At 41.6% G+C, this 13621-nt stretch overlaps 1 protein-coding gene across 2 annotated transcripts in view; it reads left to right on the top strand.

Annotated features, from left to right (window-relative positions):
- Positions 1 to 13621, top strand: part of ALPK1 (alpha kinase 1) — a 38262-nt gene that overhangs the window by 21458 nt on the left and 3183 nt on the right. For both annotated transcript variants that reach the window (XM_042812856.1, XM_042812855.1), the window contains exons 4-11: positions 3470 to 3668; positions 5076 to 5135; positions 6672 to 6758; positions 7569 to 7645; positions 8654 to 8749; positions 9280 to 9384; positions 9803 to 11894; positions 12620 to 12773. In XM_042812856.1, coding sequence (XP_042668790.1) covers positions 3470 to 3668; positions 5076 to 5135; positions 6672 to 6758; positions 7569 to 7645; positions 8654 to 8749; positions 9280 to 9384; positions 9803 to 11894; positions 12620 to 12773 — 2870 coding nt within the window. The remainder of the gene's footprint in view (positions 1 to 3469; positions 3669 to 5075; positions 5136 to 6671; positions 6759 to 7568; positions 7646 to 8653; positions 8750 to 9279; positions 9385 to 9802; positions 11895 to 12619; positions 12774 to 13621) is intronic.

Genomic DNA, 13621 nt, shown 5'->3' on the forward strand with positions numbered 1-13621 from the left:
CAGGGATGTTTCTGCAATGGGGACCCTTCTGCACCTGCAGGCTGCATGGGGAATTGCCTGTGGGACTGTCGCCTTATAAAGAGGGCAGAGAGAGTGGATTAAATCAATATTTCATTTATTTGGGCTTGTAATTCCTCTTACATCAGCTGCCACATAAGATCTCTGCAACTCCCTTCCCCTCCTCCCCACCCTCATTTACTATGCACCAATAATTTCCCTTTGACGCGATGCTGCCAGCTCCCGTGCCAGATGGCCCCGGTTCTGAGCTGCTCCCTCTCGGGAGCAGCTCCATTGTCAATGCAGAGGAGGCATCACAGCTTTGAACCCAACACTGGGACCCAAACTTCGGCCCCGGCGTGAGGAGGAGTTAACCCACTAATGCAGGAAACCATGCACACAGCACACCCTCCCACTCATCGCCATTAAGGACAAGCCCTTCACTGAAGGCTGTTTTGCATTTTCCCCCACAGTCTGTGTATAGAAATCTCGTGCAAATTTAATTCTGTCACCACCTGATTCCACTTCCCAGGCGTGAGGTTCCCTTTGTGTCCTAAACTCAATTAGACATATGCATTGGGCATCACAGACACAGATGTTAAAACAAAGTGTGCACGTACCCCACTCTTTCTTTTTCTCTTTTCCCCCTTCCATCTCGATGTGGATGCAGTGAGAAAGACAGCGAGTAAACCTGTTTATCGCATTTGTCCCGTCTGAAGAGAAACATGCCCGCAAGTGAGAGCCGAGCTGGGCTGAGGAATTCCTGAGTGGTGCCATTTGGCAGTGGGTGAAAGGCGTGGGTATGGATTTCTGGGTGTGCTGCAGGGAGCATAATTGCAAAGCTTGACACCGAACCGTGTCCTTGTGTGCCACACAGCGTGCGGCCCGGCCTTTCAGGAAAGAGGAGCTGAGTCTCTCCCCCTGGCTTGACTTTTCTACATTTTGTGTCCATTTGGTTTTGGAGAGGGACACAAGAGGTTTCAGCATTGAGCGAGGAGTTAAATTATGCAGCTGCAAGACTGCCAAGCCCTTCAGAATAGGATGCTTCGTTTAGATTTTCCACAATGCTATTGAAGTGCTTATTTTCCTCCTGAAGAGACACAAACAGATGCAAACTTCTGTAAACACTTTAGAAATGAATTCAGTGAGTTTGGCCTCTCAGCAGTGCTCAATAGCTGACAGAAAAATGTCTAATTAGTGCAAGTGGAAATAATAGGGCCACTTGGATTCCTTCCATCCTCCTCCAAGTCTACTTTTCCTAGGGACTCAAAGGCCCTTTTGTTTGGTAGGTCACCCTCTCTCAGGCTTTTGTGCTCCAATCTATTAAAGGAAGAAGGGGAGGAAAAAAAATAGATTAGGCGATGCTCTGTGCTTAAATATATGGCCTGTTCATGAGCATTTCAAATGGATAGTTTGCAGTGTCAGTTTACAGGTGCTTAGAGAGGGGGATTCCTCCATTGTTGACCAGCACAAGCTGGCTGTACGTGCAGAGCTCCAGGAATCCTTTTCAAGTGCCATCCTCTTAGAAAATCCAACTCAAGCTCAGAAAAAAAAAAAAAGAAAAAAAAAAAAAGGAAATTTGCACAAATCTGCCTCACTGTGCAGAGGCAAGTGAAGTGCAAACAAGCCAGAAAACACTTGAAGCAGATTGATGCTGCAGCCCAGCGTTCACACCATAATCACGAGCTCTCCGGATGGTCTGATATGGGCTTTCCCCACACCTTAGAGGGCTCTGTTCATTAGAAACAAGTGTTACTCAGGCTGCTGCCATTCCTGCCCTCAATCACTTGATGATTAAGCTGCTAAAATCAAGAATGAGTCTTGCTGTCAGGAGGTGGTTCTCTGAACTGAGAGAAGAGAGCAGAAGTCTGGACAGGGTGGAGGCAGTGAGGAGGCTCAAGAAGCCCAGTGGTGACTGGAGTGATCAACAGCATCTCTGACATGGTGCTCTTGGGCCTGTGTGTCTATACAAGGAAGAAGGGAAGGAAACTCATGCTGAAGATAAAAACTGAAGACAGTTGTCCAACTGAGTGTTTTAGTGGGGATTTTCACAAAGCCTTCTTGACAATCATCCTCTCATGATGCAGTGGCATCTGTGAGCCACTGTGTTGCTTAAACTTTGCTATTAGCAGATTTACAGGCTGACAGGAATGCTATGAGAAACAGATTCTTTTTATGAGGAGATTTTGTATAGTTGAAGGTGTTTCCTGCTTTATTCTCTTGCAATTTCTCCCATATCACGACACGGTACTTGAGCACTGCCAGCACCCTGGCACTGGAGCCAAGTGGGATACCAGGAGGCAAGGCTATGATGGCCACTGCCATGAAGTCCAGGCAAGCCACGACTGTGCCTAGCACCCCTGAGACTCCATGGCCAAAGAGATGGGTCCTTTGTTACAGCTGATTGCTGAGTTTTGAAAGTAATATGCAATCTACCACAGAAAGTGGTATTTGGTAGCCATCGATGTGCCATTTGCATCCTCAAAGAGGCCACATGGTGGTTTCATTGGGGTCCTGTCCTCTTAACAGCATGCTGCCTGAGGAGCTCTGTATGATTCCTCATGTCAGTGTGATGACTGCTGGAATACAGAAAGAGTTCTTGCAATTACAGAAGTTATTAAAGGTAATCTGCAAGGGGAAAGCATTGCCTGCCCTGTTTGTTTGTATGTGGTGTACAAAGAAATTTTAATCCTCCATTCAAACTTAAAGCTACACTGATGCTGGTTGTTTATAGCCAGGGTCTGGTTCCACAGATAGCCACATGGTCCCTAAGTGTCCCCCATTTCCTAGGGGACTTCTAAGGAAAAAGAGGAAAAGAAAAGCTGACAGTCATATTCTTGAAAATGTAGTACTCAGACAGAAGGCAGTCCCATCTGAGACAAATGCTTTAGTGACCATTTCCAGTCTCCCCAGACTCCCTTTAAAACTAATTGTTATTACCGTTATTAATCTGTTGGATATAATTTAAATTCATTAACAGACTAACAAATTATATGGTTCCAAATACTGAACACCAATTACAAAAACAAAAAACAAACAAACAAAAAAAAAAAAAACCAACACACCAAATGTTCAATTAAAAACAAAAAACCAGAGTCTTTCAATCTTAAGAATGAAAATATGGCCAGAATTAGTCAAATTATAGCTTATAGTAAATATCTAATCAATGCTACACAGACTTACCCCGTTTTGTAAATGCCTAGGAAGACAGAGGTTATGAGTAGAAATTTTGAGGCAGCCTTTTAATTGCTAGTTTTTGCTTCTCGTATTGTTTGGTAATTCTACTTGCTTATGAATCTGTGCAGTTGCCTTACAACAAATGACTAAGGAAATTCAACCTGTCTTTACATGGTATGTAGCAGCCCTTTTAGGAGAGGTATTGCTAAAGCTGAGTATTTTCTATAAACAGTTGGCAGAGTCTTTGCTCCGTGGATTTCTTCAAGGTAGCCCATGGCACTGGTGTTCTTTTCAGGTTTATTTGAAAGCTTCCATCATGGTCAAGGATTGTGTGACAGCAGCTGCTATTGTGTTCTTGATTGACCGGTTCCTGTACTGGATTGATGCCTCAAGCAAACTCCTGAAGATCGCCAAGGGCTTGCACAAGCTGCAGCCCACCACACCAATTGGTCCTCAGGTGGTCATCCGCCAGGCTCGCCTTGCTGTCAATGCAGGTACCAGCTCCCGGGCAGCCACTGCTCCATTTTCTCAGCTCAGACCCAATTAGGAGCTACTTGACTTTGAAGAAGATACTTTGTCCCTTTCTGGGGATGACATGCTTATGATCCTGGTGCCATCTTTTCAAACACACAGCCCGATCCTGGCCCCCTTGGGCCCTCCCAGCTCCTCTCAGTAGCACAAAGGGGCTGGTATAAAGGGCTTCAGAGCCAAAAGCAGTAGAGAAAATTGTGAAAGGGTGTGGAAAATACTAATTGGAGCTTTTGTTCCTTAACAAATATTCCCCGCTGGTTTCAAACAGGGATATCTGAATTGCTATACTTCTGACCAAGGGCCTTTAAAAAGTAAATTAGAGTCCTGGCATTTTCTCTGCACTGTCCCAGCTGCTTTTTTTTTTTCTTTTTTTTTTTTTTTCCAGTGGGACCACTTGACTATGCAAACAATGCAGCTTACCCCCTCTAAGATAAATTGATTGATTTATTAATTTTTCAGATGTCCATCGTTCCTATAACATGGGGGCAACACCTGAAGGGTATTTTATATATCATCTTTCTATTGCAAAGATATATTCCTACTTCTTCTGAGGGAACAAGATAGATCCAGAAAAACCTGCGTTGAAAAAGACAATTAAGGAATATTTTATTTGCAGAAAATAGTCAGGACCGTTAGCTCCCTGCATAACCATTTGTTGCTGACACAGCCTGGTCTATGGGCTAGTTCAGCCAGCATTCATCTTTCTTCACTGGCTGGAGCAGTGAATGAATTAATTTGGATAACTGTGACAAAAAGCAAGGTGCAAAATCAGTGTTGCTCATATTAGACTTTCAGACGTTTCTTGTAGCCCATCAAGCTGCTTCAGATGACTCTGCTACGCAACAAAACCTCTGAACCATATGACAGGTGGCTGAAATGCAGAATGCAGAGTACCAACCTTCTGTTGAACACTGCATCCTTTTTTGCTCAGATTTTGGCTATATCTTGTGATCATAGGGTGCTTCTTAAAAGCAGGTAGACTTGAGTCTACCTGGAGTCATGGTCCAACAATGCTAATCTTGTGTGAGCAGCTGGATTGACTCTTAAACCAACATACAGCCTTAACATCTCTCCTGAAAGAAAGTAAAGAGTTTTTTAAAAGTAAACGTGTAGCTAGAAACATTTGTTTCACCAGCACTTACTTGCAAAAATGTTGGTGTATGCAGAATAGCCTGTGTCACAGTGATTCCTGAGCATGAGGCAGCAGTTAGCAGTACACAATTAACTGGGAAGTTTAGGCTAATTGTGAATACAATTTCAGCACTGAGGAGTACAGTTTGCAGGGGCTTTCACTAGCTAATATTTTTGTTCATACCACAATGTATGTTTTTATATTCACTTTCTTAATGTTTTGATTTGTTTTTAATTAGGTAAACTTTTAAAAGCTGAATACATCCTCAGCAGCCTTATTAATGACAATGGAGCAACAGGTAAACATATTTATTTTCCAATTTCATAATTACTATTTTGGTGGGACTATATATATATATATATATTTTTTTTTTTTTTTTTTTGTACCAATTTTAATGGTCACAAAAATTTCAAATGCAGCCAATCTGACATCAGTCTCTTCTCACCACCATTCCTTTGCTGTCCCTTTGTTGTCACTCTACTACAGTGTGGAAACTCAATGGACACAATGATCTCCAGCAGTCCCTTCCAACCCCTATGATTGTTTCATTCTGTGAACTGAGACTTTGTTTTGAAACTTCCACAGTCCATCTTTGTGTGTCTCCACTTGGGAGGAAAAATATTATGGATTGTCAGCCTTACTACTAATTTCTCTGTAAAACATGGACCAATTTCAAGAAATTTACTGATCTAAAAGGCAAGGAAAACCTACACCCCCAAGAAAACAAACCAGGCTGAGTAATGCTTATGGTCTTATTCACACTGATTTTGTGAATGAAATTATATAACCCAGACCTGTAACAGGTAGCAGTGCGTTTATTTACCATATTTTGGAATTAAGGAAAAGAGAGTGAATCCTGCATCTTGCAGCACTTCATTCCACGTCTGGACAGAAGCAAACTATAAGAATGGGAATATTCTTTAATATGTGGTGGTACTTTCAGAAGTTACTTTTTTTTTCCCTTCCTGTCAAATGACCATACCACTGGTAGCATGACTTGTTTCAGATCTGCAGGGGCACGTACTATTTATAATGATAAAAATTCACAAATTTGGATGGGCATCCAAAATGACAATTTAATAATGGTTTTGAGACAATATATTTTAGATTTTTAGACTTGTTAGCTAACTTTTAGTCTTCAGAGTGTATTTAGTTGCTATATTCAGGTTTCACAACAGCTATGAAAATAAAAAATTTAGCAAGCCTATTCTGGTTTTTGTTGTTTTGTTTCTAATGCCAAACTGAGATTCTCATACGAGTGGTCCTCATTCAACAGAGCCTTAAAAAAAAAACACCTCATATCACTGTTAAAGTGGTGATTTCATTTTGTATTATAATCAGGTATCAAAATAGGTTTGATAATGAGAGACTTTGTGTAACTAGTAATTCTGTTTTAATGTGAAAACCTTGGGTTTGATCTTTGCAACGCTCTGATATCTGAAAAGAATTTTTTTTTTGTGAGTGTTGAAAGTATTTTGTTCTACTGCATATGTCAGTGATGACAAAAATATGCGATGTAAATCCTTTTGCCTTTTATTACAACTCAGTATGTTTTACATACGGTGATTTTTTGTTACTTCAAAGAAGAGAGGTACCTTTCACATTTTATGTAGTTCTTATACTCTGTACAGCTGTCACTTAAGCCACATGCTGTCTGCTTTTATTCCTTATTGCACTATCCCTTTGTCGTCTCTCCAGCTGTAAGATCTGACTCAAACCGGATGGATTCAATGGAAAGATTCCTCGCAGTTTGCTGGGGTTTAGGTTGTCCTCAGAGGCTGAAAATGGCAGCAGCATTATTCATTCTCTAGTGAAATTTTCAATTCTTTCCCAGGTACCTGGCAGTATGCTAAGGAAAGTGATAGGATCCTTGTTCAGTCAGTCTGCTTACAAATCAGAGGACAGATTCTGCAAAAGCTGGGTAAGGTTTGTTTTTTTTCTTTTTTCTATAAGTATCTATTCAAGGTTATTCACTATTCTAAATAATGCATTTGTTGTATATCAGAATTTTAGCTTATGTGAAACATCTGCTTGGTGTCTGTAATGCAGTCACAGAAGATGAGGTATATACACATCTGTTGGAAGAAGCAGGGACCTAGAACCATGTACCAAGCAGGCACATATTAGGAATTATCATTTTATTATTAACGTAGCCAGAAGCTACAGAACATCCTGAAATATCGTTCCATTTTTCTTCTGATGCTTTTACCAAGTTCACTGTTCCCAAAGGCATGCTACAGTTTAACAGAGATCTATCACAGCTCTTTCCTCGGTCAATTCAAGAAGATCCCTAGCATTTAGCATGATGGACTTCTGTATCCAGGACTTGGTACTTGAGGCCATCAGCTTTAATTTTATGCCCTTGCTGTGACCCTTTATCTTCAGTGACTGTTGAATTGAAGTCTTTCATGAACATACAGTGTGTGTCCATATACAGTCAAAAGCTAGAGGAAACTAAAAAAACATTCACTGTCACCAAAGCAAAAAATGCTTTCAATGAGGAAATATTGTTGGTAGGTGGGTGGTTAGATTAGATGATACTGGGGGGTCTTTTCCAACCTTGGGGATTCTATGATTCTATGGATTTAGACTGTTTTGGGGATTCTATGATTCTATGTATTTATACTGTTTGGAGGGCTTCTGTCTCTAGGAAGTATAAAATCCACCTAGCATGTTGAAAGCTACCTGAAAGAAGTACTGTGTTTAGTAATTGTTTTCTGTTTTATTCCAGGGATGTGGTATGAGGCAGCGGAGTTAATTTGGGCTTCGATTGTGGGATATTTCAAACTTCCTCAAGCAGATAAAAAAGTAAGATCTCCTTTTCACTCTGGATAATCTTGCTAACCTAATAGTGATTCCAGATTAGCATCTGGTTACTTCAGTCATGTCTTTTTAGAAGTGTTTCAATTATGCATCTCAGATACCATTAACACTCAGGGCAAATATTCTAACTGAAGTATTGCACATCATTTATGCATGCACGCACAGGCTTGTGGACACCTTTTTTCCTGCAGGGGAATGAAAACAATCATTTTCATTAAGCAGGATCATCTGAAGTGAACCATCACCTAGTATGTCACAGCTGCTTCTGAAAAGGACTCACTAATCCCAGAATGCAGCCACAGATTTTTGTGTTTTTTTTGTAGGACTACCGCTGAATTTATTTAGCCAGTAACTGAGCTGTTTGCTGGAGGGTTCATAAGCTGCCCTATGCTAGCAGTTGTGGGTGATGGATATCCTCTGGCCCTGTGGTACCTAAACACTTTGCAACAACTAGCATATCTGTCTTCAACAACTTTGTGAGGCATGGTCACACTAATCTTCCCACTGCCAATGAAGCAGCAGTCACACCAAGTGCCCGTAGCTAAATAGGAATGTGAACATAAGTCTTGTGAGTCCTGGGGTGATGCTTTAAAAATTTTTGTAATTGTACTCCAGTAAAGGGTATACGACAAAAACAGACCTCATCACCTCTCCCATATCTTCAATGTCACAAACAGCACCTAGGAAAAATAGCTAAGGAAAATGCAGTGTTGTTCAAATTTCTGTTGAAACTCAGAACTAGTAGCAATTAGGATAGCTACCACTTAAGGAAACTCTTAAGTATATACTAGGCTACACTTTCTGCAAGTTCAAATTGATAAAACCCTACCACCCTGAGATGACCACTCTGACTTACTTAGCAGTGCTTCCCTTTGGAACTTTTTTTTTTGTTTTGTGTGTTTTTCCTGTCGTACATACAACCTAACTTACTGCAATCAACAATTCATGGCATAGGGGAAAAACCCTACCATTACTTTCCATTTCTTTTTTCAGGGAATTGCAACTTCCTTGGGTATTCTGGCAGATATATTTTCTTCCATGAATGAGAAGGATTATGTACGTTTTAAAACCAATGCAGCAATTAACCTGGTAAGACTTCTGGTTTGTTTTTTGTTAGTGCAGATTCTTCCGACAAATTGTATGTCATTGTCTCAAATTCAACCATATTTTTTTCATCCTCCAGTTTCTCATCTTTGCTGAGAGGGCTAAAGCAAATTCCATTGTTCCCACTGGAAATATTTATTAGCACCTAGATAGAAAATTGCCTAGATCCGGGAAAAAGAAAACAAGAATAACTATAGAGTGTGTATGTATGTATGTGCATGTATAGTAGACAGAAGATTTACGGAGCCAAACCCAATAAATCTATGATAAACTTAAGTAAAAAGTCTTCCTCAGAAATATAAGTGGTTGTTGTGTCAGATTTTGTGTCCTGCTCTAAGATTCAAATCTATCAGAAATCTACAAATCCCGTTGGATTCTGATGGGTAAATCCCAAGCTGCCTCCCTCCAATCAGGTAGGGTTGCCTCTCAGATAAATCCTTCTCTTTGAAAAGACAGCTGTTAAGATGGAGCTTCTCCCGGTTTTTTTTGTTGTTGTTGTTTGTTTGTTTCATCAGACCCTTCTCCAGGAGTCCAGCCATCGCTTGCTATCAGCTGCTGAAGCCTGCAAATTAGCAGCAGTATACAGCCAGTATACCCCACTGTTTGTGCTCACAGCTGTGGTGAGTATTAGTCCACGTTCTGGAAGAGTTATGCATGTAAGAGAAGAGGCTATTAAATTTGGCTTTAATATAGCTTCCAAGCTTCATACCATAGAGTAGGCTCCTATCTGCTTTGCAGATGCTATATATTACACTGGACTTTAATTTGAAGCTAAGCAGATGGGAAGAAAGCAATATCTATCCATTGAGTAAAGATGGGCTTTCAAGACCAACTGGGAGTGCTGCTTCTCCTTTAACTCCAAATATATTTCAAAGGTGAAAAAGCAAGATTGTTTCCTCATGGAAACACAGCAGCAAGCAGTTAGAGCCACTATTTGCTTTCAGTTGTAAGAAGGAGAGAAAGATATTTTTTCCTCTCATTTATTTGTGACAGAGATACAGGTTTTTAATTCCTAGACTCCTCTTTTCTTCCTCCCAGAACATCCGTGGAGTGTGTTTGCTGTCCTATAGTCACTCCAAGGACTGCCCCCCAGAAAGGAGGAAGTTTTACTTGTCTGAAGCCAAAGAATCCTTTGAGATCGGCCTCCTCACCAAGAATGATAACAGTCATGTCACCAGCAAGCAGGAGCTCCACAGTTTTATTAAAGCTGCTTTCTGCCTCACAACTGTGCATCGATGGCTCTATGGGGAGAGTGAGAAACTCTGTGAGGTTGATCAACTTTGTAGAGAAGCCATAGCAAAACTGCATACGTACAGCACTTCATTTACAGAAGAGGAAGAGGAAGAGAAAGGAGTGCTTGCGGAAGAGATCATGTCTCTGATCACATCTGTTAAGAAGCTCCTACAAGTGGAAACCTTTTGTAATTCTGATGCCAGGTCTTATGTGCCAGACAGCTATAAAGGGGCAGTGAAAAAACCTGTTCTGCAAGGGGAAGCCAACTTTGAGAAAATCCTTGCCATGAATTCTCAGCACCATCTCTCAGTGTGTGAAGTGTTTAAAAATCCTTGCAGAATTAAGGAAAACACACTGGGAGAAACGCATGTGGGAGCTTGTATTACAACTTTAAAAACTGAAACCAAAAATACAGACACCACGTGTACCACTGATGACACAGCATACCAGAGGAAGGGTGCTGGAAAAATGTTTAGTACACCAAAAGTGGAAAGTAGCTCAGAGAAGCTCAGTGGCCAAACAAGAAACAAACAGAGCAGTTCTGATGTAAGAAATATTTCCATTGAAAAAGGGACCGAATCAGTAAAAAGAGTAATAATTGATGAAAACAGTGTTTTCAGCAGATGGCAAAACAGAAGTCAAACCACTTCTTCAGAGAATGCTTGGTGCAAGCTGTCACTATCAAGTTACTCTTCCAGCTGGGAGGAACTGAACTGTAATAGCAACAAAGAGTCACCCAGTGGAGGACAGCAACAAGAAAAGGGCTCAGTGGAGGAGCAATGCTGCACAACAGAAACAGATGAAAATGGTCAAGCTGCTTACATGCACTCATTGTCACCCAGAACTCAATATACTTCTCTTAGAGAGCTTCCATATGGTTGTTTGAGGGCACCACAGCCTTTCTTAGGGGTAGACACAGCCCTAGCTAGAAGGCCTGGGGAGAAGGCTTCTCCTGAGGGAGCAAAGCTGAGGAAGGGAGAGAACTCTTCAGAAGGGAAAACGGAGACGAATAACACAGACTTAAAGAACAACTCGGTTCCTTCCCTCACCGCTCCTTCTTATCCTGCCAGGATGGAGGAAGAGGAGTGTTCTTCCTCCTCCTGGGCGGAGCTGGAGCCCTGGGTGATGGCCGCCCGGCCGATGGGCGCAGGCTACAGCACCACGGACAGCGCCAGGGTGGGCCACCTCCTCTCCGGGGTGGCCGCGCCCCCGCCCCAAAACAGTTGTGTGGGGCGGGACCCGGGGGGAGGAACCGTCGACAGCACGGAGCGCCCCTCGCCCGACCGCAGTCCTCCCACGAGTAGCGCTGCTGCTGCAGGATCTACAGGCAGCGAGGCAAAGCCAGACGGCAGCTCCTTCGTGAGTGAGTGGCTGAGGAAACCTGCAGCCACAGTCGGACACAGATCTCTCGAAGTGCTTGAGGTTGACCCCCAAGCAGAAACTGTAGATGACACTGAATTTGATTTCATCAGTACTGGAGAGTTAGTAAACGGTTCTCTCAGAGCGACTGCTCCAGAGCTTCTGGTGGCTCCAGGTGCAGCAACAGGTTTGCCTTTGCGAGGAAACGAATCTGTAACAAAACACTTCGAGTGTGCCAGTACTGAAGAAGAGGAAGAGGAAAAGCCTCAGAGCAACAAAAGACTGTTCAGCTCATCACTGCGTCCACGGCACAGCTCAGATCCGATGCCCGGCAGTTCCCCTGAAAGTCCATTTTTAAGCCTGAGGGGAAGTGGTCTTGTCTTCACACCTGGGAGAACCAAGGAAGAAATCCTTGATGCTCGGATTCTGAGGGATGATGACTACATGCAGCTTCTGGCAGGAGTAGAACACAACTGGCTTGTCCAGAGATTGATGCCTACTGGAATGTTTAAGCCTAAACAGCTTCATAAAGCATACTGTAAGTTTCCTCACAGGAACTGGCATTTTCAAGCAATGCTATTTCCATAGAAAACAGCTTTTACTCAGGCTTTTTAACTTCATAATTTAAGTCACCACTTTCTAGGGTTTTATAAGTTGTTATTCTGAGAAGTTTTGTGCAGCAGTTTTAGCAACAGAAGAACCCCCCCTTGAACCATTTTCTACTTCCTTCTTATTCACTTGCACATCACTGGCAGCTTAACAGAGATGGGCTTCATCTCCATGACCACTCAATCCCTCCTGCTTCATCCCTTCATGCAATAGGTATCTCAGGTCACTTGGTGCCTTGTGCCAGTTCATCAAGTCATTTATCTCCCTTTCCTTACGCCAATTTAGATTCCACATTTCTTCCTGCAAACTATGCATTGAGACAATGATTATTAAGTTAATCATAAATAACAGTTTAATTTATTTGCTGTATCTTAATTTGTAGACTTATTGAATATACTAGGAAACACAGAAGTTAGGAGCAGCATCTCTGTAGCTCATTAAGTAAAACCTGCTGGGGGCTCATCCTATCATGTTTCAAATCTGCTTAGCGACTTTTTGTCCTTGATGTAGACCTAGCTACATCTTAGCATATATTTGTTTGCCTGGAACTTTGCCTGGATATCTTGTGTCCTCTGTGATGAGATATCATCCCTCAGCACAGGTTTACAGAAGTCTTGAATTATTCAGTCTACCTGCAGTGTTTTCTTTTTGTAGCTGCTCTTCTTTTGAAATACTCAAAGAAATCAGGCCTCTGGACAGGCCAGGAAACATCTGTATTCATTGGGGACTACCTGAACGTGGCAAAAGAAGGCAAACAGAGAAATGCATTTTGGATACACTTCCTGCACCAAGAAGAAAGCTTGGGAAGGTACTGATCAAACCAATTTCTGAAAGAAAAATTTTCAGTGCTCTTCTGTGTAATCATGAATGAAAACTCTGGTAAGACTCATCTCACACCTGTGATTCAGCTAGTACACTGCTTTGTCTGTAATTTTTGTAAGGTATTTTCAGAAGATAGAAAGAGTTTTCACTTGGACAAGTGCAGAAATTACAGTCACAAAGGGAGATTTTTTTCTTTATTCTGTTCCAATTTAGTTTACACTGAGTTAGCCTTTGACTGATTCACTTTAGCAAGAATGCTTCATTGCCTTTTTAAATCTATTGAGCACTTTGCAATCTTCACTAATGCTAATTCTTCTCATCATTCCATCTAACTCTCTAATTTTGAATTTTTGGAAAGAAAAGGCTACTTTACTGTTGTCTTCTAACAACCATGTTATTGTCCGTTTGCTCATGACAACTCTTAGACTACCTTCATCCATGCTGAAACAAACTCAAGTGAGCTTAAATGAGCTTAAGTGTCACTTTATTTGGCTTCTAGATTTGCTTTAGGGAATTCCTACTTCTGCTATTCCCTAGCACCCTAACAAAACATACTTAATTTGAGATTAACTTGTTCTTTAAGATAATTTTACCCAAAACAACTGTAAGTAATTAAGCTAACATAGATTCCAGGTTCTGCTGTTTCATAAAACAAGCTCTCCTAATCCTATTCGTGGGTAGGCAATACAACATTTTATGTTGCTGAAGAGGGTGCAAGCACAGAGTCGTATTAGTACTTCAGACACACATCAGTTTGCTCACCTTCACCTTCCTGTGAAGACACCAGCATTTGTTCCATCCATAGGCCAAGAAATACAGCCTCATACCTGCTCC

This window comes from Centrocercus urophasianus, unplaced genomic scaffold, assembly GCF_019232065.1.
Source record: "Centrocercus urophasianus isolate 14NV4802_14NV808 unplaced genomic scaffold, USGS_Curo_1.0 seq_13, whole genome shotgun sequence".
In the NCBI taxonomy this organism is placed as follows: Eukaryota; Metazoa; Chordata; class Aves; order Galliformes; family Phasianidae; genus Centrocercus; species Centrocercus urophasianus.